At 41.9% G+C, this 27,981-nt stretch overlaps 1 protein-coding gene across 14 annotated transcripts in view; it reads right to left on the bottom strand.

Moving 5' to 3' along the window:
* Nucleotides 1-27,981, bottom strand: part of LOC141773759 (A-type potassium channel modulatory protein KCNIP2) — a 197,158-nt gene that overhangs the window by 56,989 nt on the left and 112,188 nt on the right. The window contains exon 1 of one of the 14 annotated variants that reach the window (XM_074645786.1): nucleotides 2,557-3,164. The exons of the other annotated variants lie outside the window; for them this stretch is intronic. Within the exon in view, the coding sequence (XP_074501887.1) occupies nucleotides 2,557-2,644 (88 nt within the window). The 5' untranslated portion in view covers nucleotides 2,645-3,164. Of the gene's footprint in view, nucleotides 1-2,556; nucleotides 3,165-27,981 lie in introns of those variants that run through there. 14 annotated transcript variants of the gene reach the window in all.

Genomic DNA, 27,981 nt, shown 5'->3' with positions numbered 1-27,981 from the left:
AGCCTATTGGTTCCTGAAGACCATTAAAAAACTGGAGAACTATTTTTTTTCTCTGAGTATTTACAACAGCAGCAGGAGTATGAAGGACTGACTCAATATAAACTACAGTGCCCATGTTCATTGTTATAAACAGTGTAATTCCTATGTTTTTAGCAGTGGTCAACCTCCGGGTCTGAAAAGTGAAGCTAATGCTGAAGTGCTTTAAACTTGCATTCTTTCTAATAGCCAGCAGGGGGCGACTCCTCTGGTTGCTAAAAGAAGTCTGATTGTATAGAAGTCTATGAGAAAATGACCCTACTTCTCACTTGATTTATTACCTCAGTAAACATTGTAAACATGAGTTTCTCAATCGCTAGTTTCAAGTCTTCTTCAATACAGCATGATGTTCCTTTAGTAAATTATGGCCCCATTTAGTGTAAAACAGACCATGAAGTAGGGGATGCTTTAGGGTGTGGCTACCTTGTGATTGGCAGGTTGCTACCACGGCGTTGTCCGGTCTGGGAGTTGTCTGTCTTTCACAGTGTGTTTTTCAGTTCATGAAAGTTCATTGTAACATTTTGGTTGCATAAAAATGTCTTATTCAGCGTTCGGTTGTACTTAGCTCAACCCTCTCATGTCACTTCTGGTTGCAAAAAAACAAGATGGCGACAGCCAACTGAAGCCGAAAAGACACTTTAAAAGGGCAATTCACAAACCAAAGGGTGACGTCACGGTGACTATGTCAACGTCTATGGTTTTTAACAGTTTCGGAACAACAATGGAGGTCTATGGCAGAGAGAAAGAAGCTGTCAGGCGTTGACTACACCTTTAAATGGGATTTGTTGACACTAAGAAAAATATAGAACATCATCGGCCTTATCCATTTATGAAAGCCATTTAATCATTCAACTTCTCCATTCTTTCATTCATATATTGCCATATTTGAAAAAATGTAAATCAGTGTTTCACTGTTGAATCCAAAGTTTGATTATTTGAGTTTTAAATGCTTTAATACTGATGTTTGACTGTTTTAATGTGGTAATTGGTCACACATTTGCTTCCTTCAAACAAAATATAAAAAAAACATCTAAAGTATGATTCTAACGACCAAAGAAAGTCTTTATCGGCACGAAGATTGTTTTCTTTTCCACATGACTGAATTGGTTATCTTACCCAATGTTATTGTTTTGGTCCAGATAAAATGTTCATACATGGGTTATAACGTGTGTGTGTGTGTGTGTGTGTGTGTGTGTGTGTGTGTGTCTCTCGCCACATGCACGCGTTACCAATTGCTGCTTTCCGAGCACGAACACGAAGCTCTGCAGATGTCAAAGTCTGAGGAGATAACGAGGAGAAAAGCCGAGGTGGAGATGAGCGGCACGGATGTCAAATTAGTATTCACACACCGCTCTATTGACAAGGTCATCTAAACACTGCTTTATCTCACCCTACTAGGATGAACCACTGGGATTCAATAGAACCACCCTACTCTGTTGTGTCTTCCCCCCAAGGCAATGTGAGCTGCTGCTCAATATCAATCACAAGAAGAAAAAAAAAAAGAAGAGGAAAATGGGTGTAAAGCTTAGCAGCAGGCTGTCAAAAGGCACCGTTATATAGAGGGTATTTGTGGCAAAGGACACTTTATTCAGCCAACACTAAGCTCAGTAGCACAAAGAGTGCAAAAGAAATAAGACCTTTTTAAGTATCAAGAAAAGATTTTGACGCCGCTTATACAACTTTATTCTAATCTCAGCTAATGCACATTAGCATTATAAAGTTGTGTGCGACTGTACAGGGAGAGCTGGAGAGGAGGATGGGAGAGCTGACTGAAGGGCTGGATAAAAGGCTGTGTGTGTCTTTCTCCCACTGAGAGTTTCTCAATGGAGGTGGAATGCCACTTGCTTCCAGAGGGCAATCTGTTTGGCTGCTAGAGAGAGGGCAGGAGGAGAGAGAAGGACAGAGTTGGGGAGAGAGGAAGAGGACGAGGAGGAGGAAGGAGTCAAAAAGGCAGATAGAAAGAAGAGAAGAGTGAGTGAGTTCATTCAACCCCAACAGCTTTCTAATTCTCACTGTGCATACTGATCATTGATTCTTTTCTTACGCGTAGAAGCTGAGCAAAGTGGGAAAAAAACAAATGCCCACAAGCATACATACATACATACTTATATATACAGCACATATGCAGAGAGTAATCTTGAAGCTGTTTGATGTCTACTCTCTGTCTGGAGATGAAACGAAGCACTCCGACGTACTGTACACACACACACACATGCACACGCGGACCTTACAAGTCCACTCACGCTCTGAAAAAAATGTGCTTGTTTTGGATCTATGCAAATAAGGAGTGCATCTGCTCTGCCATCATTCAGCTAGAAAACAAACTCAGCCACAGCAGGACTCTGAACTGATGGATCAACAACAGAACCATCAGCCAAAAGATCAGAAACCACCTCCTCTAAAACACACAACAAACTCCAGTGGAGACCATCTCCACTTGGGCTTCTGTAACCCAACGAAAGAAGAAGCGCACCCACGAGCAAAAAAGCTCTGGGTGTGGAAGTTTTTGGGGGTGCCTACCTTGGGTGAGCGTTCCCATAAGGAAGTGGTAGAAATAGCGAGCCACCTTGGTAAGCTGCCTCTTGCACCTTTTCCTGCACTGGCTCATCTTGGTGCAGTAGTGGTGGTGGAGGTGGAGGTGATGGAAGTGATGGTGGTGTTGGCTGTCGGCTAGTCTGCCGGGGGAAGCAAGCTCTCAAGGTAGGAGGGGAGGAACAGAGCTCTGTGAGTGTGTGTGGTGTGTGTGTGTGTGTGTGTACAGTAAATGTGTGTGTGTGTATATGGAAGTCTGATTGCTGCTGCCTCTCTCCTCCTCACTCACCCCTTCTCTCTCCGTCGTCCTCCCCCCTCTCGCTCTCTCTCTCTCTCTCTCTCTCTCTTTCTCTCCTCCGCTCTTCTTCTCTCCACCTGTAGGGCGCTGCCTGTCAATCAGCCAGCAGCGCTCTGCCTCCTCCTCCTCACGTTCTGAGGAGCCCCGTCCTGGCCTCTCATTGGCTGGGGAGTAGAGTGTGGCGGAAAATTACGGACCGGCGCACATGCGGGAGGGCGTTTGTGTGTGAGCGCTATACTACGAGGAGGCTGGCTTGAGTGGCAGGTGGTGATTTTTCTCTAGCTGCACACATTTTGTTGATGTTTTTTTTTTTTTCTATTTTTCCCTCCACTCATGCCTCATAAAGATGACAGCCTCTGAGCGAGTCTCAGTGTGTGTGTGTGTGTGTGTGTGTGTGTGTGTGTGTGTGTGTGTGTGTGTGTGTGTGTGTGTGTGTGTGTGTGTGTGTGTGTGTGTGTGTGTGTGTTTGAGCCAGCAGGAGGTTGAGTAAAGTGACGGAGGAAACGAAGCAAACCCATTAATTAGCATCAAACGCAGTCCTTCTCTGTCTGTCTGCCTCTCGCTCGCTCATTAATGGTATTCATAACAGGAAGAGGACGAAGAGGAGGTGCAGTGTAAGAGCAAAAAGGAAAAGTGAAGGTACACGAAGAGACAGATAGGAAGGTGGAGATGGGGTAAAAAGGGGGATGCATAATTCATATCTTTCCCTCCTTTCTCCAGTGTGGTAAAATTTAAAAAGAGAGGAAAAAGCTCGACAGGAGAGAGGAGGTTGTTGGACAAATACCAGCCCTCACCAGCAGCTGATGAACGGATTATTATCTGCAAGCACAGAGGGAGGAGAAGAGAGAGGAGGAGCTTTTTAAATCCTGTGGCACTGAGAAAGAAAGGTATTCACGTAAAACCTTATCATTCTGCCTCCACTTCACTCAGTGTGAATGCTTGCAGAGTCACTTAACAAGAAAACGCTCTCTCCTTGTTTTCCCTGTTGACACGTTTGATTGTTTCTCCCTCCACAACTCCCACATTACCCTACTGAACTGCTGCCACTCCGCCTTTATCCTCTCTCCTCCTCCCTGATGCTGAATTAAAAGTGATTACCGTTACCACAGCAACCCCAGACTCCATGGATTTTTCTGGCAGTCACACTCTCATACACGCACACACCTGTCTGTTCCTTAGGTCAGGGGGAAAATCAATCCAACGTCAAGCGGATGCTTCCTCGAAGCGTTCTCGTTCTCTTTTTCTACAGGCTCTCATTCTCATTTAGAAGTCAAAGAGAAGGGGTCAGAGTACAGGTGAGGGTTTGACAGTGAGCTGTTCTTCGACTCATGAGGCGATGGAACGCGATCAGACAGAGTAAAGAGGCCTGACTTAACCAAGCAACACAGCAGGTTTCTGAACATGTGGGAGAGCAGATGGGAAAGACTTTAAGGTTTACTGACTACTTATTAACATTGACTTCTTGGTTCAGGGATCTCTAATGATTCAGATCAGGATTAACTACCCTACTTTTGAGTGTGAATGCAGGGTTTCATACAAGCCCATGGTGTCTACTGCATCATGTACCACTATGCAGTGTGTGCAAGGTTTTCATCCGTAACTTGTCAGCTCAAAGTGGCTATAATCAGTGGGCCACCTCCGGGTCTGTAAAGTGAAGCCAATGCTGAAGTGCCTTAAACTTGCATTCTTTCTAATGGCCAGCAGGGGGCGACTCCTCTGGTTGCAAAAAGAAGTCTGATTGTATAGAAGTCTATGAGAAAATGAGCCTACTTCTCAGTTGATTTATGACCCCAGATAACATTGTAAACATGAGTTTATGGTCTCAATCTAAAAATGTCTTATTCAGCGTTCGGTTGTACTTAGCTCCACCCTCTCGTGTCACTTCTGGTTGCAAAAAAACAAGATGCGACGGCCAGAAAACAAGATGGCAAAGTCCAAAATGCCGAACTCTGCGCTTACAAAACGGCAGTCCACAAACCAATGGGTGACATCACGGTAACTATGTTCACTTCTTATATACAGTCTATGGCTATAATCAATGTCTCTATATTAACAATGGATCACATGACTACTTGTATGTGAAAGGGCTCCCTCGTAGTGGTGAGCCCACAGAGAATTATCAGCCGACTGCAGTTCTTCTCAGCTATACAGAAGATAGCATCTTTCAGCTCATTGCTTTTCAGCCTACAACTTTACAGACTTGGTTTCAACTCCCTCATCAGCATTGTTTTCAGACACAGCTAGCAGCTGTTTTTTGAGAAAAACGGAACAAAACAAAAATCCAATGTACGCTACCTATCAAGCACCTATGAGAAGACAGACAAAGTTAGCAACTAGCTGATTAACTTGGAGAATTTAGAAGCTGAAAGAGCCAAATATTTACCTCAGGAGTTGGTAGAGACCTTATCTCTATAAAAAGACTCTGCATTCACATGTACGATCGGTAGGCAACGGGACTATATTTTGGAACCGGAAGCGCTCTGGATCCCGAAACCCACCGGCTATCGTCTCATGATAATTTAGCTTTTTATTGGTTTAGAATTAGCCTGTAAACTGGCTACTTGTGAAACAATCCTGTTGTACACGTTGTCTCTCAACTCAAAATCCCAGAAACATAGCCCCTTGCCACTAGAGGCTTATCTGTGATCAGACCGAGTAAATATTAATAAATTGATATGATCGGTATATCATTTTACTGAAAATCAATGAATGACAATAATTATCTCCAACATTTAATTTTAGTGTGCTCTCACATCTGTTGGCACTGGCTGCTTCAATAGTTTATCTTAGAGGAAAGTTTGAAGGAAGCCCCCCCCCCAGTTGTCTCACAGTGGTAAACCAAATAAAACAGCCCACAGTGAAACTCACTGCAGCACAGAAACTACCGGTACATTTGTGTTGACATTGGTGGGCAAATAGAGCAGACAGCAATCCGCTGAACTTGTCTGCTGCTGCCTGCGGGCTAGAGCATGGATACCCGACGGACCCGTCAAATGATGTTCGAGATCGGCCTGCTTGGCATGGTGCTTCAAGTTGTTTTTAGTGAAAATGTAGTCTGGACCTACTGTCTGTGTTGGGCTACTTCTTGTGCAGTCCTCGGGTCGGTTTGGACATAAAAAACTGAATTCCTGTCGGGTTCTGGTTGGTCTCGGTTACAACTCTCTCGGACTCGGGTTGAGTTTGGACAGAAATAGGCGTCCCGAGCTGCACTCTAATGACTCTAATGCAGGCCGTCTCCATCATCCTGCCAGTATCCTGCCAGTATCCTGCATGTCTGACTCTGACAACATGTTATAAATAATATAAGATAAACCATGCTGCATTGCTCAACTCCAATAACCGATTTAAGATATTAGATATGCCCCCTGAAGGAGAAACAACAAAATATATATCAACAAGTGCTGAGGACATTTACAGCCAGACTAATTCACATCAATTAAGTTGTAAAACTGCCAAATGTTGTCATAAAAGTGAGCAAGATGACCTTTAGAGAGTTTATAGCAGCATTATAGGCAGTCAATGAATACTCATCTCTTTGTTCCAGCTTTTCCTCGGCAGACAGCTTTTTGTAAAAAAAAAAATGAGAAGGAAGCAAACAAACTCATTTCAACACTGTTCACACACACACACTTTGAGCACACGGCTCATCTCCCTAAGCCTATGAATAATAGAGTCTGCTAGAGTCACATTGTAGTTTAAGAAAGACAGCACGCATGCAAGCACACATACACACGCACACATACATTCATACACGTACTGAGCTGAAGAGGAACTGAAGCGATGGATTGAGTGATCAGTGTAGCATGAAGGATTACAGACTTGCAGACTTACACACACACACACACATAGACGCACGCACACAAGAGATCAGGGTGTATGATCTGATGGTGAAAGGTTAAAGTTTAATACGGCCAGCTTTGTGCTTAAGAGATGAAGGAATGGAAGAAATGAGGCTAATCAACCTTTATATGTCTCGAAGTTAAAGCAAGGAAAGTACAAAACATGAAGGCGATTCTGAGTGCATTACATAACGCATAAAGACAGCAAGTAAGGAAAACTGAATAAACATTACAGCACAAATCAAAACACTAAAACATATTTTAAAGTTAAATTTGCTAAAGTCAAAATTCGGAGCATAAGCCTCCACACGGCTCGCGGCTAACGGTGCTAACAGCGCTAACAATGAAAACAACGGCTGACGGAGCTAACTGTGTTAACCTGAGGGGGAACCGGAGGGTGTGCGCCACGCTTCCGTGACGACGCCATCGGTTGGGACGGTGTTATCAGTTGTAACCAAGAGCAGTGCAGACCGGTAGACGTGAGCTAGCCAGTGGGGCACGCTCACATGCACTAACATGCACTAAAAGCATGCGCGGCCGACCCGGCTATGTCAACAATGCACAAAGAAGCTCGGATTACAACACACACAGAGGGAGACAGACTTCATTCTCTGCTCAGGTAGACATTACTCCTCTACATCTTTACATAGCAAATAGTTTGATGCAATATTAACGCTCTGGATATTGAATAGAGCTCCTTTTAAACTTCGGTGATGCTGGATCTTTCCCTGCCCTTAGCACATTTAACATCATGTCTGATATTTTTGAAAGACGGAAAAAATGCTTCCTTTTTTAAACTCCAGCATGTGTTTCAGTTCCTACTCTCAGCATGAAACTGTCAAGCTTTGACACCGTTTTTCTTTTTGTGTGTTGCAAATCTGCAATACACTTTATTCACAGTGTATGGTGTTACTGTTCACACACAATCCATAAAAATAACCACTGTCTGATCAGCTCATACTTCATGTGATAAAGCAGGACAGCTGGTAAAAGGAGCCACAAGGTGGGAACTATTATTGACGGGGGGTGCTTACTTTGCCAACACACAGTGATCATAGATTTGCTGCCTTCAAATGAAATCTGTGGGGTTCGAAATGGAAGGTCAAATACATGACATGCTTGTAGTTAAAGTAGTACTTTGTCAGATCACTGTTGTTAAAAAAAAGATGTTGCCTTGTTTCCTTTTCAAACATATAATTTATTAAATTAGTTTGTGCTTTTTCTATTTTAACATCATGTTAGAAATGAAAAGAAATAGACAAAAAACGGAAAAAAACGTCTAGTCACCTACTGTAAAAGATTCTGAATGCCTCTTCAGTGGGTTGTTCAAATCGACTGTTCATGTGAACATGCTAAAAACTGCCCCACTTGAACACACCATAGCTACTTTTGGAAATTCAAAAAATGTTCTGCAGCAAAGAAAATCTGAAAAGTAAGCAAAAACTATATGTAATTTTCTTTCAGATTTTGGAAAATAAAATAAAATAAACAAAATAAATAAAATAAATAAAATAAATAAAATAAATAAAATAAATAAAATAAATAAATGTGACTCAGATTTGAGTCAGAGGTAATTTTGCCCAAAATATTAATAAAATATAAAAATATTAGCCATCACTCAGGGACCTGTCCTCCTTCCAGAAAAGCTTTACAACACCAAACTCTTTTACCTCCAGCTCTGACACTGTGGCTGAGGTAGAGCATGTCAGACCCTCTCCAGATATCTGACAGGTTTACGGAGGATGTAGAAGAGCTTGTCTGCAACACTGAGGCGCCATCAGTTGAGCCAACCAGACAGTACAGTACAAACAGAAATAGTAAGAAGTAGCAGTGGTATAATTACACAGTGTCAGGATTAGCTGACTGTTACCCAGCAGGAAGACGAAGCCTCTCTACAGGGGGGCTATGACGGAGGTGATTGGAAAAAGTGAAAGGAGGGGTGTGGCTGATTCAGAACCAGAGATCTGCATGTGTTGTTGTTTTAGACACTGTGACACATGTCCACGATTTCTGCCAAGACTCAGCTGCCTGTTCTCAGTATGTATGTGTGTGTTTTTTCTGTCCAGGAGTCTGAGTCACCACCACCAAGATGTCCAGGGTGTGAACCTAGCAGAGCCAAATCCAGGCTGCAGTCCATTAGCGACTATTACCAAGAAAGACAACACAAACACAGAACACAACACCTCTCATGACACGCCCTTTTAACACCAATTATCAGCTGACAAAACCTTTTGTATTTAGTGTTGATATCTTAATTGAGACTTCAATCAAACACCAGCAGCTCTTTATTGTATTCATGCAAGGACTAAAAATAGTGTCAGTCTTCAAATGTCAGTGATCAAAAAACAGAAAAATGGACGGACGGGGGAGGCAGGAAGGAAGGAAGGCGGAACGTGTTGGCAGATAGACAGAGAGGTCAAACACACAAGAAGAAAGATGAGTTAAGTAGCAAGCAGACTTGCGGCAGCGTTGGCCCGACGGTGAAGCTCCAGATCTGCAGGCTGTCTGTCTGAGTGATTGGATCCATCATTAAGATGGAGACCCTGGAGGCCTTAGACCTGCCCTGACCATGAAGTCTGTCAGAAACATCATCAGGCAGACTGGAAATCTGGGGCTGTTTTGGCAGGTCAACAGGAGGATAAATCTACCCGGCTGTCTGATTGACCTCACCTGCTTCCCTCTTTTCTCCTCCTGTTTCTAAATTAAGGTTTGTGCTGAATGAGAGTCAGATGCAGAGGAAAGCTAGAGACCATCTATCACACCAGCCGCAACTCCAAATCGAGCCAGGGGGGTAAAGTCGGGAGGCCAACGGCTCCTTCCCCACTTCCTACCCCGTACTTCCAGCGCCCTTGCTATAGGTGTCTCCATGACCACATTTTGCCACGATGATGATACAAACACAGACTCACAAGGTGAAAACCAGCGTCGCTGTCACGTCTGGTAAATATTATGAACGATCAGGTTTGTGTGTCTGCGTGTTGCGAGGCACAAGGACAACATAATGATTTTACCACACATTTGGAGCAGTCGGTGCAGCAGTCGGTGCAGGCTGCCATATGAACACAAAATGCGCACAGGAATGTGGGAGGGCAGATGTGACACTGACACTCCACTCAAGTATCTGGCAAAGACACACACATATTTGTTTTTAATACTATTTATGTGGCAGGCAAAGGCACCAGCTGGTGAAACCCACTCAAAACTCTATTCATTGGGAACATGTGACTGTGGAAGGAAGGAGAGGAGAAAGGGAGGAGAGAGGAGAAAGAGAGGAGAGAGGAGAAAGAGAGGGAGGAGCGAGCAAGAGGCACAGGTGGAAGCACTCTGCTTCAGGGATGTGCGGTTAAGCCTTAAAGGGACAGTTTGGGTGTTTTGAAATGGGGTTTTATGAGGTACTTATCCATAGTCAGTGTATTACCTACAGTAGACAACGATCTGCATACCCCCAGTTTGGAGAAACAGACAGGAGTTACCGGCACAGGAGCAAAGCAATGTACGACCTAAAAAGAAAAATCGAAATCTGTGTAAGTGTATGCTATATTTAGAATGTTTTATCTTGCCGTCAGACAGCCCTTTCCAATGGAGAACTGAACTGAGAGTGAAACTTATCTATGCTCTATTCAAAGGCACTAGACTCAGTTAACAAATACAGTATAGATACGTTTCACTTTCAGCTCAGTTCACCATCGGAAAATATTCTAAATATAGCTTACACTTAAAGTGATATTGTTTCTTTTAGGTGGCTAAGATAATTTTGCTGCTGCCCCCGTCCTACTTTGGTCCCGTACTTTTGTCTATTTCTCCAAACTGGGGGCGTGCTGGCCGTCGTCTACTGTAGATAACACACTGACTATGGATACGTCCCTCATACAACACCCAAACTATCCTTTTAGATACAAAGTTGTCACAGAGCTGAGACAGACAGACATTCTGGGCCCTACAACCTTTCCCCATCCGCTCCTGCTCCGTTTGCATATGTGTGGGGAGGGTTTTGCCCTCTTTGGGGCTATTAAAAACTAGCTAATGTGGATTGGAAGCAGACTATAAAACTGTATTTATGACCCCTGACCTCTGGGAGCTCAGCCAATGGTTGACAGTTACTGTTTGTGTTGGATTAAAGATGCTTAATTAAAGTTTGCTAAACTTTCACCACACTGCCTTTTTATGTTGGCTTCAATTCAATTAATTTTTTATATAGCCTCAAATCACAATCACCAGCTTCAGGTATTAATCACAGAATGTCAATTAGTCCCAAACCTAATGTATCTGATTTGTCTTAATATGAATGCATCATCCAATTAAAATGAACATGACATGCAGATTGTTTCGGGGATGTCACACATTTACAGTTAAACAGAACATAACGTAGGGTAACTGAACAGCCGAATGAGCTCGGCAATCATCCGTATCCATGGTGATGGAAATTTTATGGAGTGTGGCGAGCTCATCCCACAATTTACCTGTTTATTTATTCCCTCCCCTTTAATGTACTGTGACGGCTCTCCACAGCTGCAAGTAGGGTTTACTGTGGAATGATACTCCACAGTTAAGTTCAAGTAGCGAGGGGATCATTTGGAAAAGCTATAAATTGAAAGTTTAACTCTGATAAGTCACGCAGAGGGAAAGTGGGTACAACAGAAAAGGGAAATTGCAACATCTCCTCACTAAATAACTCCTGCAAACACTCAAACATCACATATTCTAGCAGTTTTTTTAATTTTCAGTTTTAGCGCAATGCTGTTTGACAGTGCAATTCATAAAATCAGACCCTTAGGATCCTAATTAACTGAAGAGTATGTTGAGACTCTCGGTTGAAGCTAATCTGACTTGTTCAATAAGAGCATTCTTGTTGTTCAGCAGGTATACATTTGACATGTGGAAGTTGAAATCCACCTCACAAACTTTCTCACTGGACATGACAGCCTTTCTAGCATTACATACTTTAAACTGAGTGATACCCAGTGGTAAAATGCAACAAAGTACATTTACTCAAAAGTACTTTAAATATTAGAATAATATAAAAAAAATTTAAAGGAGCTATTCAGCATAATGAGTATTTTTACTTTTGATACTTAAAGTACATTTTGCTGATAATACTTTTACTTGCAGTGGAGTTTTTTTAAACAATGGTATTTCTACTTTTCTGAGTACTGCTTCCACCACTGGTGATATCTAATGAAGTAGACACAGTAAAGGACAGTTCAGACTCATTGTTCCGTGATTAGAAAAAACTTGCCATCCATAAATATTTGACAAAACCACAACCAAGAGATGAATCAACAAGGTAAGCAAATCAAAATAAGAAACTAAAACCAAAGAAGGCAGCATGAAAGCACCTATCCATATAATAATATTCCTTATTAAAGCACAGCAGCACTGTAGCCACTGGCTGTCCAGCGGTGCAGACACCAAACACCAGAACATCAGCTCCATGACGCTGCTGCCATCTGCAGGCAACAAACCTGCACAGCAGATTCTCACAGGACCGAGAGAAACGTATAAACTTCACAAACACACACATACACACATCAACTTCTAACTTTAACAAAGACCATAGAGGAAGAGGAGATATTAATGAAGCTGAAACACCAAGTAACTAATGATGCACGGCTCTTCCAGCTGGGAGAGAAATATGACTATAGCACACTTCCAATTTGAATACTAATGAATATTCATTAAAAGCTGTTCTAAAGATAAGAAAGTATGGATGGCAAAATAATTATTTGTGTATGTGTGTGTGTGTGCGCAAATATGTGCATGTGTGTCTGCAAGCGTCTAAGGATCGGAACGCCACCAAGTACAGACCTTACATGGTTCCTCCATCGCCGGTCCGACCACTAGTGGACAACCTTTTAGGCATATGAGAGGTACTATGACAATCAAAGTAGTATATTTCAGCGAGCAAAACTATCCATCTACTGACAAAGCTCATGAATAAATGTGCAAATATTTCATGAGCTTTGGCACTCCTTATTAAAATACACTGTGTGGTGTTCACTGTGGTGTCCAGTGACATTAGAATAATTGGCTGTACCAAACATTACAGACCAGTAGAGGGCAGATACAGACCAGTAAACCCACAGCTATTGTAGGTCTAAAACAAGATCATAATTCTCCCTCATAGTAAGAAATAAACATTTTTCTTCCTACGTTTCATTTTATTGGGCTTATAATGCCCTGCAGGCAAACGAGAGTCATAAGAAAGCAGCGAAATACACATACAATTATACATCCCAGTGCTATACATTATACATTTCACCAATGCATCACCTCCACTCTGAATAAGTTAGGTTGTGGAAAAGTTGGCGCCCACTCCAAATGAATATTTAAGTATATAGATAAAACCTTTTTATATCTTGGTAATGATTTCAGACAAATCTTAGCAAAGCAATTATTTGGGCCGACTTTCCTGAGATTAATGTCTGGCCCCGGTTTACGCCTGTCTGCTTTTATATACGGTTAATTATCTGGGCTGCAGGAAACATAGCAACAGTGTAATTGAACCATTAGGAGATAGAGTTGGAGGGTGAATGCAGAGATATTTACTAGTCTGTTATCGACCCAACGGCCGACTTACTTCAGATTTAAGGATCTGACTTCTGCTCTGCTCTTTGCTCTGGGCGTCGGAGCGATATGTCAATGTGTACCAGGTCAGCGTTGTGATGGTGAAAAAGAGCTGAAAGGTCATGAGAGGATGTGGTGTGGTGAAGGACTCATACGTAGTGTATAGAATACAGGAAACTTGTCGGGATTCATCTTTGGCTTCGCTGTGGTAAAATAGAACTCAAATAACAAATATTAGACTCAAGCCATGCCTCTCTTCCGCTCTACATTAAAGCAGTGCGGAAGTGGGCTGGTACTCCTTGGCGTACCGGGACTTTTTCTTGCGCACCGGCACTTCTCTCAAGCTGCCGGTACTCTGCCCTCTCCATATCAGGTTCTCTGGGAGATTCATAATGGCAATTCGTAACGGCGCAGCACCAGTGTATTTGCACCGCGCCTCATGAGCCGTATAAACATAAAAACTATGTGGGGAGAATCTGGACGAGCCGACGCACGGCATGGGGAGGTGGGGGGTTAGAACGAGGGCGCTCTAATTTATCAATACAATGTTCAAGTCCTTTTTGAAAAATAATTAGTGAACTGTTCAACAGAACTTTTCAATTTGTGAACAAATATAATTATTGAAACATTATTTAAAAGTTTTCTGAATCTGCTCTTTTAGGGCAAATGTTTCCAGAAAAATTAAATGTTCAGATGAAGGCTGTGATATATGTAAATAATAAAATAACTTTAACTAGTAATAATAATGGTCCAAAATGATGTAAAATTGCATAGTTTTAAGTCAAAAAAGCATTTTCCCCAAACCAAATACCTCCTAGTATCTTTTATTCACTGTCGAATTAGAGAATGTGTCTCTTTATCCTGCTGCTTAATATGTAGGAGTATCCTGACTGGGACACTGCTCCTAAAACCTGAATGATACCATACTATAGGCTACAAATAACACAGGGGAAAGCACTTTTACCAGTAACACTATGGGTAAATATATAAACACACCACCATAACCCTATAATGTTCCAGTTGGAATATTATTGGAGTATAATAGGCCTACTATAGAAGATGCATAGCCCAAGTATAATAATGACTGCCACAGTATAACATGCTTAAAGAAATGATTAATAAATAGGAATAAGTCGCAAGAGAATGCTGATACCGGCCGATACACACGCCAACATGTGGATAAGAGAGTGCTGGCACTTATTTTTTTCCCACTTCAAGCACTGCATTAAAGCTACACAAGCACACCCTCTCTTCTACTGCTTTCAAACCCTGTGGGAACTCCTTACTCATTCCTTTGGATAAAGCCCGGGATGAAGCTACTACTGTGTGGAGGATGAAGGAGGAAAGGGGAACAGACCCAAGGGAGACAAAGACTGACAAATAAACAGTGAGAGATAAGCAAGAGGACTGGATCACTGGGCCATGAGGTCTACACATAACCCACAGGGGAGATTATGTGGCTTCCACATTGTTTTTTATCACCAGGCACCAACCGGCAGCAAAGTCAGCCGAGCCTGACGTCGGATAAGAGGAGCGCCGAATCACACGCTGCCTCCTTGACGGCATCAAGGTCTCTGATATTCCTTAAGTGCCTGTGTCGACGTGAACTCTTGCCATCACCTCCCCTTTTGCTCCATCTTGCTCCGCTCCTGTTTTACATGTTATCATCTAACACAGAGGCAGGCGCTCTGTCACACCTGTCACACCCAACCTCTTGGCTGCTTGACTGCTGTTCTACCCCCCTTCTCTCTCTCTCTCTCTCTCTCTCTCTCTCTCTCTCATCACCCTGCCTCCCTGTCTGAAGGCAGGCAGCAGGTGTTTTGTGACTCCGAGATCAGAGAGCCTCGGAGAGACGGAGCCCCTCTGAGCCAGGCTGCCTGTGTAGGAGGAAGAGGAGGAGAGAGAAAAAATCTACGCTTCCATTTTCAGAGTCTGTCTTCGTCTCTGCAACAGGAGAGAGCGCTTATCCCACCCCCGGACCACAACCGCACCGGTTCAATACCAGTGGCTTCTTATCCATGTTATATATGATCATGTACGTCCTCTGAGTGAGGAGCCTTTTTATTAAGAGGCATGTGAGCTACCCGCTGCTGAAGTGAGGTGTCACGAGGGAAAGTGAGATGGTCGGGGAGAGCTAAAGCAAGAGAAATAGAAACTGTTTTTCATCAGGTCCATTCTTCTGTGCATGAAACATGCAGATGTAACACTAAAATACACTGTGACTTTGCACTGATTAAATCAAACCTTTTTGAGGTAACCCAATTTCACGGCACACCACTCTCTGACCTAAAACTAGTTTCAGTGATGCTGCTGACTCAAACACTCCATTACCGCTCTCTCCTCTCTCTCTCACTCAGAGTACTTTTGTGAATTATACTTCATTAGTCTCCATGCAGCTGCAGTGATGATTCCTGTGTTAATGACAGGACCATTCTCAACGTCAGAACCACATCATGTGTAGACTTCTTTATTCACTGTCCCTCTTTCTCTCTCACCTGCTCACCTTTTCTATAAAGGCCAGTCTGCAAATGGAGAATTTAAAGAGCATCCTCTATATCTTACCTGCCTTGATTATGTATTCTAAATATAAAACATTCATGGAAACAGCATAGCTTCCGACTTGTGGGTGGGTGGCTAAAAATAGGGAGTGCAACATATATTTCTGTGTGACATAATTCTCCCTCCGAAAACATCTTGCCTCTGACTTGCTTCCATCTTTGCTCTGTTTGTTGTTTTAGGAAATTATCTGACACACAGCTCGTGGTTGTTATAAACCATATGCACCATATGGTTTGTAAGAACATAAAAGAAAAAAAAAATACTGGATCAGCAGAAAGAATCAATCATTAATGATCATTTTATAGACACTATAGACACATTTAAACGTGCTGGTTTCTGCCTCTTTAATGCATGCAGTTGCTTGCTTTACTGCGTTTTATATCATTTTAATTAAGTACCATTTGACCAGTGGTCCGACAAACTTATAAAAAATGCCTTTGGGCTCTAAATCATGATGGCTACTTTTTTACATTTATGAACAAAATTAGTAATTTTGACAACAATTACTAAATTTAAAAAGCAAAGTAATTGTTGACTGCAGCCCTACTTCTGACTTCTGACTAGTCCAGTTCTTTACCCACCGATCACCAACTGGTCTAAAATATTGCATGCTTGGAGGAGATAATGGAAAAGCATCTCTGCTTTCCTTTCCAGTTCACTGCCTTTATTTAAATCCCCATGCATACATCACACTGACAGCTCATTCAAAATAAATAAGTAACGTTGTCTGAAAAGATTTTCTTCCGTATATCGTCATATTCTGGAAGCTGCCTTAACTCCAGCCGACACACATCGTGGTAACTCGTTATGTTTTAATCTGCAATCTGTGCCAAAGCATACAACTTCTATACTTACATTGAACAGATCAATGGAGCTGGTCACAACGTGGGTCTCACACTGAACATGACCACAAAACCCCTGATCACTTCTGTCTTTTGACAATTCCAATAAAATGTATTCAAACAAAACTACAGTGTCCTCAAAAATGGACAGAAAACAGGAATAAAAAAGTAAAATATGGAGCTGCAGATGGCTGGGAGATGGAGACAATATGGTCCGTCTGTTCTGCAGAACAGACAATGAAAGCATTCAAAACACTATCCCAATAATATTAAAATTACAAATCACAGTTTATGACTGATCTTTTGAAAGCAACCACGTTGTAAATCAAACAGTAGAACTACTCAAACTGCAAGACAGCTAATGAAAATTTCAGGCATGCCAAAAATGGCAGAAATCTGGTCGTTTTCTAAAATTAGTTGGAGACGACCATAGACTGTATAAAAGGAGTGGACATAGTCACCGTGACGTCACACATTGGTTTGTGGACTGAAGTTTTGAAGCCTCGAGTTCGGCATTTTGGCCGTCGCCAACCAGAAGTGACACGAGAGGGTGGAGCTAAGTACAACCGAACGCTAAATAAGACTTTTTAAGGTGACCAAATAGATTTTAACTAACTTTCATGAACTGAAAACACACCGTGAAAGGGTTAAAGTTGTAAGACAAAAACACAGACAACTACCAGACCGGACAACGGCGTGGTAGCGACCTGTCAATCACAAGGTAGCCACGTCCTGAAGCATCCCCTGCTTTATGGTCTATCTGACTCTAAATGGGATCATAATTTACTAAATGAACATCATGCTGTATTGAAGAAGACTTGAAACTAGCGATTGAGACCATAAACTCATGTTTACAATGTTTACTGAGGTAATAAATCAAGTGAGAAGTAGGATCATTTTCTCAGAGACTTCTATACAATCAGACTTCTTTTTGCAACCAGAGGAGTCGCCCCCTGCTGACTGTTAGAAAGAATGCATGTTTAAAGGCACTTCTGCATTGGCTTCACTTTTCACATCCAGAGGTGGTCCACTGGAGACGACCAATTCAGGTTTAAAATTAGAGCTGCTATGCCCCCTGCTGGTGAGGATAAGTTTAACTTTCTTGTAAGTCACTGACTGCTTGAGCAATCGCGAAGGGGTTCAGGACACTGCTTACTTAAGCTGACATGGGTCACACATCCGTGGTTGCAGGTAATCGGCCCGATCCCTTTTGTTAACCAGTTGGCTACTCCATCCACCGAGCCACCCCGGTGCCCGCGGATTTAATTTGCGTGTTTCCTCTTCATTGCCAGCCTCTGTTACTCTCATGGCTTCGTGTGAGCCATTAACCAGGGGGCTCAGTCTGGTGTGTCGGATGAGGACAGCTGCTGGGTTAAACGACCCATCTGTATCTAAATGATATAATCAGTCCTAATAGAACGGGGACAGATCAGTCCCATTGCTGTCAACCATCGGAGGACAAGAGGTCACCTTCACTGTGATTTAGGCGCAGTCCACCTGATTGGGAATCCACAGAGAGACTTGCCTGGAGCTGTGCAACTGCCTGCTTGTGTATGGGACAGTGTGTGCGTGTGCGTGTGCGTGTGCGTGTGTGTGTGTGTGTGTGTGGTATCAGCTATGCATAAAGTGTCAGGAGGGTCGTTTGTCTTTCAACAAGCTTACAGCAACTTTTTGCGTAAGTTCTGTGCTACAGTGCAGAAATGTGGAGGCTGCCACAGAAAATGAAGGAGTGGATGGGAATTATTGATGGGACGGTATTTGCTCTTTCACCGTGAGGGCATTATTCATCAAAAAGTGTCCATGCAAAGGTTATACAGGGCATAAGAGCAAGAGCCCAAGAGCCCACATTAATCTCAGAACAGCCATATGTCCTGCCAGAGTCTCTAACCTTCCCACTCACCAGGGATGTGACGGTGAGGAAATTTCCCCAACGGTTAATAATCTTGTGACAACACCGCTGTTACCGATTACACTGGACATTCTACGCTTACTTTGATCTTTAACGTTTGGATGGCCGTGTGTCTGGCCTCTCCGGTCCAGCTTTCGCTGCGAGGCTGCAGGTTTCTACCTGGAGCCGCAGAGCCGCGCACACTGGCTGTGAATGCTCCGTCCTCCGCACGGCGATTGCCTCATTAACGTCATGTTTCCCTTATAACAATTGGGTTTAAATCCAAAGTATTGCCAAATAGGCGCTTTTGCGTTTTCGTTTTGACACCAAATCCTCCGCCATCGTCTTGTCTGTCAACTCTCAATCGTCCCGTGTGTGAAATCTGAGTCCTGCTACTCTGAGTTGAGACGCCGTACGGAGCAGACACTTTCACTTTCAGATTATAGCGTCCGTCGTCCGACTATGTATTGATAACATGTCGCTGATGAATGAACTAAATGGGTTTTATTTCTATTTAAAAAAGCAAAACGACGGTGGGGGCGGTGGACAATAATGTAATCGTGTATGCCCGACCACCGTGTAACACCCACTACTGTGGCAAGCCTACCACTCAGCCTACCACTCACTGACAAAAAAACACCTAAAAAAAAATTAAAAAAATTAAAAAACTAATTTTTTGACAGCTTCTCCATTTGCACTCATGTTACACGTTTCCTGAGCCCCATTTGATCCTCACTAAGAGCACTAATAGCAGCTTTGACCATGACAAGTGCAGTACTTACGCTACATCACTAACTATCTCCTAATGTAATCCCTCACTTCTCTTGACACCTTCTAGCTTTCTTAAGGAGCTCTCTCTCCGTCTGTCTCTCCAGCAGGGCTGCCGCTGAACTTTCCACCTCGCTCTCAACTCAATTTTCAGAGCTCACTCGCCCCGCTCTTGCTGGGCTTCTTAAGTACTTCCACTCATGGCTATTTCTGCTGAGTGGGGGTGTACAGTACGTGCGTGCGTGCGTGTGTGTGTGTGTGTGCACAGACGCAGGAGACACCTCTATCTAATGACGCCGGTATGATGGCGTGTGTGTGTGTGTGGGGGGTCACAGCATCTGAAACAGAGATCCTGGGGAGTGAAGCAATGGAAAATAGTTTTTCTCTGTTTCTGTTTCTCTCGCCATGTGGGCAGGGAGCCAGGGGTGAAGCGGGGTGAACATCCCACTATAACAACACAGTGATGAAAGACCAGACACTCAACAGACTGCAGCATTTAGACAGACCCGACAATGTAAACACACTACGCAGACAAACGTCTCCCAGAGAAAGAAAAATGATGTTAGAGTTGTATTGATTAGAGGACGCTCATCCCAAGTTCTCTCCTAACAAGCGGCTCAACTCTCCTCCATCATTGTAAACACGACTGTTATGTAAGACAGAGAGGACGGTGAGAGTGTGCGTGTGTGTGGGAGTGAATGCTAATGTGAGCATTTGTGTACAGTATGTGTTCCTCACATGGAGCGTGCGATCACATGTGTGTGTTTGTGTAAATGAACAGCAACTTCGTAGAAAGAAGCCCGACTTGGCTGAATTCACACAATCACCCAAAGGCTCATGGGAAATTAGTGGGCGGACAGGTATGGATCGGTGACAGCAGGAAGAGGAGGAGGAGGAGGAGGAGGAGGAGGGCGGGTGGGTTGGATTGGGTTCACTTTCTAACACACTTTAACGCTCTCGTTGTTTCGGCTTCTCTCTCAGGGATTTGTTCTCTTCTTCTCTTCAAAATGACTGTAGCTGTTCTGAGTGGTTAACTTCTTTTGAGAGGTGCACATTCAACAGTTACACGCCTCTCTAAACACTTGAACTGATCATTATCTGTACATACTGTGGGTTAAATACTCTGGGTAGTGAACAGCCACAGTCATTTCCCTCTATTTGGATAACAGTGATAGCAAGTTATAACACAGTGTTCAGAAGGACTAACATAGAAGGCTTTCTCAAATTCTCCATGTAAGTTTGTAAGTTTGAACATAAATCATAACATAAACAGGCTCTTCTCATACACTCACTGTTATACCTACGAAAAGTAATGCACTGTAATTAATGTATATCCCACGAAATCAATTTGTATGTAATCCCCGTGGTCATGAACCAGGAAGTATAAAGACAAACACAGCGTAGGGAGGAGGTCGGGGTGGGTCAAAAAACACTTTCACACAAGAGACCGGTGTTCTTACCCCGTGTGAAACCAAATGTCAACGTTGATTTATATGTCACGTAACTTCTGTACTTAAGTTACGCCACTTACAGAGTTCTTTTAACCCAAACCGTGATCTTTTCCTAAACATAACTAAGTAGTTTTCTTGCTTAAATCTAACCAAGTTGTTTCCTGTGAAGACGGAAGTTTATTTTGAAAAGACTGGATGCATGTAACAAGCGGAAATTGACACGTGTTGACATTTGTTTGAAAACGCATAACAAATTAGGAATCATTTTTCGTAAGATATCATACAAACCGTTGTAAGAGAATACATTGACATAAAATATTGTGTATTTTTATAACTTTTTTCAGTGTAAAACTACTGTATCAAATGTTTGGAACATTTTCCCTCCATGTGATATAAATTCTACTCACTCACTCAACACAACATACAAATAGTAAAAAAATGCATTTTCTAATAATTTTAGAGGAAAGTGACTATAGAATAAATAGAATAACTACAAGTGAACTGTCACATCAAGACGGATTTTATCAATGCTCTGGTCCTCACCCAAACTTTTGTTGAATTTATTTCATTCAGATATGTTAGACCAAAATGTAAAGACCAAAATAAACATCAATTCAACGTGTTATCTACGCCTCCAACCTGATATCACGCTAAAGCGTGTAATAGACCCTCCTAATATTACACGCCTGTATGAACGTGCAGTACCAGCAGGGGGCAACAAAGCCAATCACTTAAGTTTAGGCAATAAAACCACTCATGTAGGATTATGCAACAAAACCCCTTACAGTAGTTAAGTTAAGGGAAAACGTCATAGTTGGGCTTAAATAAGTACGTAAACTAAGTAAAACACGTAAGGAAACAATGTAACGTCAGTACGGAAAACATGTGACAAACGTCACGTGACAACCGTCACTACAAAACACGTGACAAACATCACAAACGTAACTTGCAAAACAAAACACCGGTCTCGAACACCAGTTCCCGCTTGAATGTCCGGTGTTTGTTGTTGTTTGCTGAGTTTTAATGAATCATAAAAAGAGCAGCTCAATTACAAAATTACAAAGAAAAGAAGCACAGCTCTTTCTCTTTTCATCAGTCGCTGCTGTGACAGGCCTGTGTACTTGATGCTTCGCAGACACAAAGAAAGAAACAAGCAAACGTAAAACAACTCTACACAGGTCTGTCGTCAAACTGTGCAGGAGGTAATGAAAAAAATGTGTGCTTGCATGTGTCTATATGTTTTATTCAAACATCACAATGACACTATAGCGCTCATCCATTCTTTTTTCCTTCTGTCCTCCTCTGCTATACGCGGTGGACAAAATAACGGAAACACAATAAAATACACCCTCTGTGTATTTTTGTGACCACTTTACACTACATTCAGCATTCACCCATTCACACACACACATTCATACACTGATGGCAGAGGCTGCCAACGTTGCCCATCAGGATCTGATCTAAATACTCATTCATACACCGATGGCTATGCCTTCGGGAGCAAATTGGGGTTAAGTGTCTTGCTCAATGACACATCGACATGTAACCAGGAACAGCCGGGGATCGAACCGCCGACCTTCCGATTTGGTGGACGAACTGCTCTACCCTCTGAGCCACAGCCGCTGTAATCTGGAAAGGGCAGAATTTATCATGTGAGAATCATTTTCATTTTGACCGCTTTGTACTTCAGAGTTCTCTTATGTTTCCTTGAAAAGTCAGTCATAAAAATGGTGATTGTCAGACCTCCATTAAAGCTGACACATACTGCTAATTGGTTTTCAAATGAATGTGACACACCGGTGACTAATAGTGATTTACTGTCGCAATCACTGCGAAATAATGTAATGCTGCAGGGGATAATAATAATGAGTTATGCAGTGCAAAGAGGAATACAGGTCGTAATTAGAGCTGCACCATCATTGACTAAAACGATGTTATATGCTTAACAATTCAACAAACTACTACATTTGACAAGTTCAACTAAATCCAAGCACTGAGATGAGTTTGACGGAATTACTTTAATTACTGGTCCCTGCAGGTATATGTGCTGTTTTGCACTTTATTGTATTGGCTTTTCTGCTTTATAATTTTATTCTCCTTTACTGTCAGCCCTGCCTCACAGCTCCTTTCTGCATTACTCTTCCACTGTTTTTCCTCTGAAATATGAACCGTGTGTTCCTCTCTCCTGCTGCTCGCCCTCCTCTTTTATTCTGCACGGGTAACAGAACAGAGGAAGCAGCACGAGGTGAGACATGCAGGCCAGCGGTGGAGAAGAAGAAACTCTCAAGGCTTCACAACTTTCCTTTATCTATAATACATAGTGTGGCTGATATTAAATGCAGCCGTGCTGCCCCTTGCTCCCAATTCACTAAGTCTCCTCCTGACTTTACTGTGCAGCCCTCCTCTCTGCAGAACCATTTCCATTCCAAAACTTCTCAAAAAGTACTTTTCCCTGTGAAAAGGCTGGGCTTTAACTCTGCAGCTCTAAAAGAGAGACTTTGGGGTTTTTCCTCTCTTGTGTTCATTTATCCGTCCCCCTCTTATCGACCCATCTCTGCCAGCCAATTTTGTCTAAAACACCCACTATCTCTGACTCAATCTGTTCTCTAGCGTCCTTTTTCTTTCTGCTTCTTAAGTCTCGACACACGGTTTGGAGGGACGGACAAGGACAAGGGAAGAGGACAAGGAAAGGGCAATGGTGGAAAAAAAAGAAAAGTAGATAGAGAGACAGAGGAGTGTCAAATTTAGAGAAGGCACAGAATAAAACAGAGACGAGCATTCACAAAGAGCTGCAAAGATGAATGCTGCAGTGAATTACATGCACAATTTGAGCAGTCTGTTGCCTCTTTCATTCTTAAATTCTTCAACACAAACAAATACTCTTGGTGTGTTTCTCTCTGCAGAAAAGGTAGTCTCAGTGACACAAACCAGATCTGGAGAAATTCTGATCATGATTCTGATTCATGCACAAAAGAGTGAGGGCCAGGAGCTGGTTAGAAAAAGGCTCACCCACTCACACACACACACACACACACACAAACACACACACAAAAATCCTCAGAGGATATCCTAGAGATTTATATCGTGGTTGATTTATCCAACCTCTGTATTAGCATAGATAGAAGGTACGATTTCCTGCATGCTTATTGGCACATTGTCTCATGGAGAAACAAAATATTCTGACAGTCTCCAAACAAGGATGGATAAGGAGAGCTGTCGCTGCAAGAACAACTGCTATTTCTATAGTGCTGAGGTGACATGTTTACTGTAAGGGATGACCAAGGACAGATGACACTTCCTCATGTTGGACCAGAGTACATGCTGCATTATTGGATGGATTGTCATGAAATTTGGTACAGACAGTCCTGATATTTCCTACTGACTTGGGTGATCCCTTTTTTCCTTGACATTGACATTTGTAATTTTGGGTGAAATGTCTTCAAGGTTCGGTGTGTAGGATCTGGTGGTATCTAGCAGTGAGGTGAGGAGATTGCAACCAACTGAAGCCTCTCCCATGTGCCAAGTGTGTTGGAGAGCTACGGTGGCTGACACAAAAACGTGAATGGCCCACTCCAGAGCCAGTTGGAATAGAGCCAGTGTGTGTGTACATGGGAAGTGAGTGGTGAAGCAAGAGAGAGAGCGACAGCGGCGACGGGCGCCAGTAACGTTATCGACTCCAGCCCAAGCAGGAAAAGTTAACAGAGGTTGGTTTGTCCGTTCTGGGCTAATGTAGAAACATGGCAGTACAACATGGCAGACTCCATGAGGAGGACCTGCTCCCTGTGTAGATATAAATGACTCATTCTAAGATAACGAAAACACAACAATTCTTATTTTCAGCTGATTATACACTAAAGAAAACAGTTATTAATATTATATTCCATTTCTGCAAATAGATCCCCCTAATCGTTACACAATGATCCTTTGACAACTATTAAATGGATTGTCAGGAAATTTGCTTCACACATTCATGTCTCCCTCAGGTTGAATTGTAAGAACTTTGGTGATCCCCTAACTTTGAATCTAGCATTTAACATCTAACATTTTTTGTTAATCAGTGTGCCATATCAACATTAAGGTTAACATTAAGTTTAATTATGACACCACATCAAAATTTAAATCTCCAACAGATCTGTAATTTTATTCCATCCCTAGCAACAATTTCTTCCATTATCAGGACATTGTAATTATATATGAGAGCACTTTACAAGAAGGCTGCCATCCTTCTGAAAGCATCCACATCTGAGTTGAAATCATCAAATCCTACCAACTTTCCAAAAGTCTTGTTCATCAGCAATAAACTTCATAAATTCTGCGAAGAAGGCAACAAGTATTATGCAATCAGACGCAGAGTAGGGCGGGGCTTCGCGGAATGGGGGTGGTAAAAATTTGGCATGTGGATGAGAGGGCACTTCAACATTACAAAAAACACGCACTTATTGCTAGTGTGCTCTTGGTAAAGCTACCGCGTGCCAGCATTAGCACGTGTGCCTAAGGTTGCCTAATCCTGATCTAACGCCACCATTGGGTCAAAATTGTCCAATACTTTGGTTGATAATGACCAAATACCTGCAAAACTAATGACATGTCCATCTGCCCATCACAATTTCCGAGAGCCCAAGTTGATGTCTTTGTCCAACCAACAGTCTACGACCCAAAGATATTTAGTTTATTATCACATAAGACAAAGAAAAGCTGCAAATCTGCATAACTGAGGAGTTAAAATTGATTTAGTAGTTGCCAACTAATGTTCTGCCGCTCAACTAAGCAATACATTGAATAATTGTTTCAGCTGTAGTAATTTATGCACTTTCCTATATCACTAATATTAGTTTGATATGATTTACTAAATGCGATACTATGTATTAACATCATAAAGATAAGCAGTTAAACATTTTTTTAAGGTGTAACCAGCTAATCAAAAGAAGGGTTCAAAGATCTGAGGTGTGTTTAATTTCATCGGTGTGTGCAGCAGCCTATCCGCCCAGCGGCTGGCTGATTTTGAGTGAAAGCCTTCTAGCTCTGAGGTGGACATCTAGCTGGTTTATATGTGATTTAAGTACAAAGACAGAAATAGACAGCTTTCGCAGTCCAGAGTAATGGCAAGCGACTTGGACACTGACCAGCTAACAGGATCGGACCACGTGTGTGTGTGTGTGTGTGTGTGTGTGTGTGTGTGTGTGTGTGTGTGTGTGTGTGTGTGTGAACTTGTGTCTGTGCGTTGCTCATAAATCCTGAATGAAGTTTCTATTACTTTCTGTATCTCTCGGGAGAGGTTAGTTCTATCCAAACAGGCGTACAACCGAGCCAATACACTCAAATCTCAACCAAACATGCACACGCACGCACACATACAACACTGTCTGCAAACATAGATGTAAATATGAGTGAACAACAAGGAGTAATGACAGCAGAGAGACGCTCAGGGAGTGAGGAGAGGATCCAGTACAGAGGGAATAAGTAACGAGTATTACTGATTGTAAAAAAAAACATGTCCTCTAGTGGGGAATAACTCTCTACAGTGTATGATATACACACACATAACCAATACATTTCTGCAGGTTTATCTGTGGTTTTCCTTTGCTCACTACTGCATTAAGATTGAGGATGTAATGCATATTTATAATAAGAGCACAGTAAGAGTCTACAGAGTTGAAGTTGTAATAACAAGGCAAAACAAAAGACAGAGCACAGATATCACAAAAGCTCTTTGTACGCAGCGTGTAGGTGTGCGGTTCTCTATTTGGGTGTCACAAAGATTATAATTTGAAAGGCAGGAAAGAAAGAGTGTGACATTTGAGCACAAAGGCCATTCTGCCACCTACTGTACTTTGCGTGTAGGACAGGGTTTCTCAGACTTCGCCGTCTCGTTACTTTGGAGATCAACTCCCCGTGGAGCAGTTTCCTGCACGCTGACTGTATAGCAAAGCGTACTGTAGTGTAGTGTAGGAGGAAATTGAAGGGAATAGAGCCTCTAGGCTATATGTGACAAAAAACACCAGCTGTGCCTATCTGCGTTGTACAGTACAGTAGGCGTTCTCAAAGCTACTTATAGATCCAGGTAATATGTGAAATACCTAGACAGGTTAAACACGATGCATGGGTGAATTCAGTAAATATGTTTGAGCTTTCCATAGCAGATGTTACATTACGTTTAAATGGTATAATTAAAATGATTACTGTCATGTAAAGTGTTTTTATGCAAACTCCACAGCCTGCTTGGGCTGATGCTAGAGCAAAGTGCTGTGAAGAAGGGAGTCTGAGCTGAACCTGCTGAAATCAAAAATTAAATAAATAAATGACTCAATAAATAAATAAGCCATTAAATGAACTAAAAATAATATTAAAATTAAATGTAGTCATTAATTAATTGATAAAATGAGCCACAAATTAATATTTCTGTTTTAATATGCTTCTTTATTTATTTATCTTTGTATTAATTCCCCTATCTATGTACTCTTCTATTTAATTTCCCTTTTATTTATATTAACATTTAAATGTATGTATTTATTTTTCAATTATTTAACTTCCCTTTTATTTACATTAACATTTAAATGTATGTATTTATTTTTCAATTATTTGAGATTTATTTTAACTTATTTTTACATTTATTTATTCATTATTAAATTGTATGTATTTATTTATGCATTTATTTATTTAAGCATGTTTTTCCCTTTGTCTACATTTATTCTAAATACTATCTTTTGTTAATTTAATGATGTATTTGTTTATATATCGAGTCAGTTAGTTAGTTAGTTAGTTAGTTAGTTAGTTAGTTAGTTAGTTAGTTAGTTAGTTAGTTAGTTAGTATGTATTTTGGCAGGTTCTGTCCTCCATAAATGTCTCCATTTAACTTCCAATAACAGTAATGTATATAATTTTTTAGCGATATGAGGAAATAAAAGTTTGGTCATTTTTTTGTCGGTGTGTATCCTGATAATGAAGAGTGTGAAAATGTTTTTAATCTTATAATAACTAAAGCAGCTGATAAAGCAGCTGATAAATCAGCGGCCAGCTCGATCTCTATTTGTCAAACGTTTTATTAATTTCAATGAAATCGCCTCCAGGTGTTTTCATTTTCAAATCCCATTTATCCCTGAAGTAACCCCAGACAGATTTCAGCTCTCGGATACTCCAGAGAACTGGAAGCCAGAGCGCTGCAACAGCCCAGCAGGTGTTCAATAACAAAGCTAACTTGCCTCCA

This window comes from Sebastes fasciatus, chromosome 9 (assembly GCF_043250625.1).
Source record: "Sebastes fasciatus isolate fSebFas1 chromosome 9, fSebFas1.pri, whole genome shotgun sequence".
Classification (NCBI taxonomy): Eukaryota; Metazoa; Chordata; class Actinopteri; order Perciformes; family Sebastidae; genus Sebastes; species Sebastes fasciatus.
The sequence above is the reverse complement of the archived record's forward strand: the minus strand, read 5'-3'. Positions and strand labels throughout refer to the sequence as shown.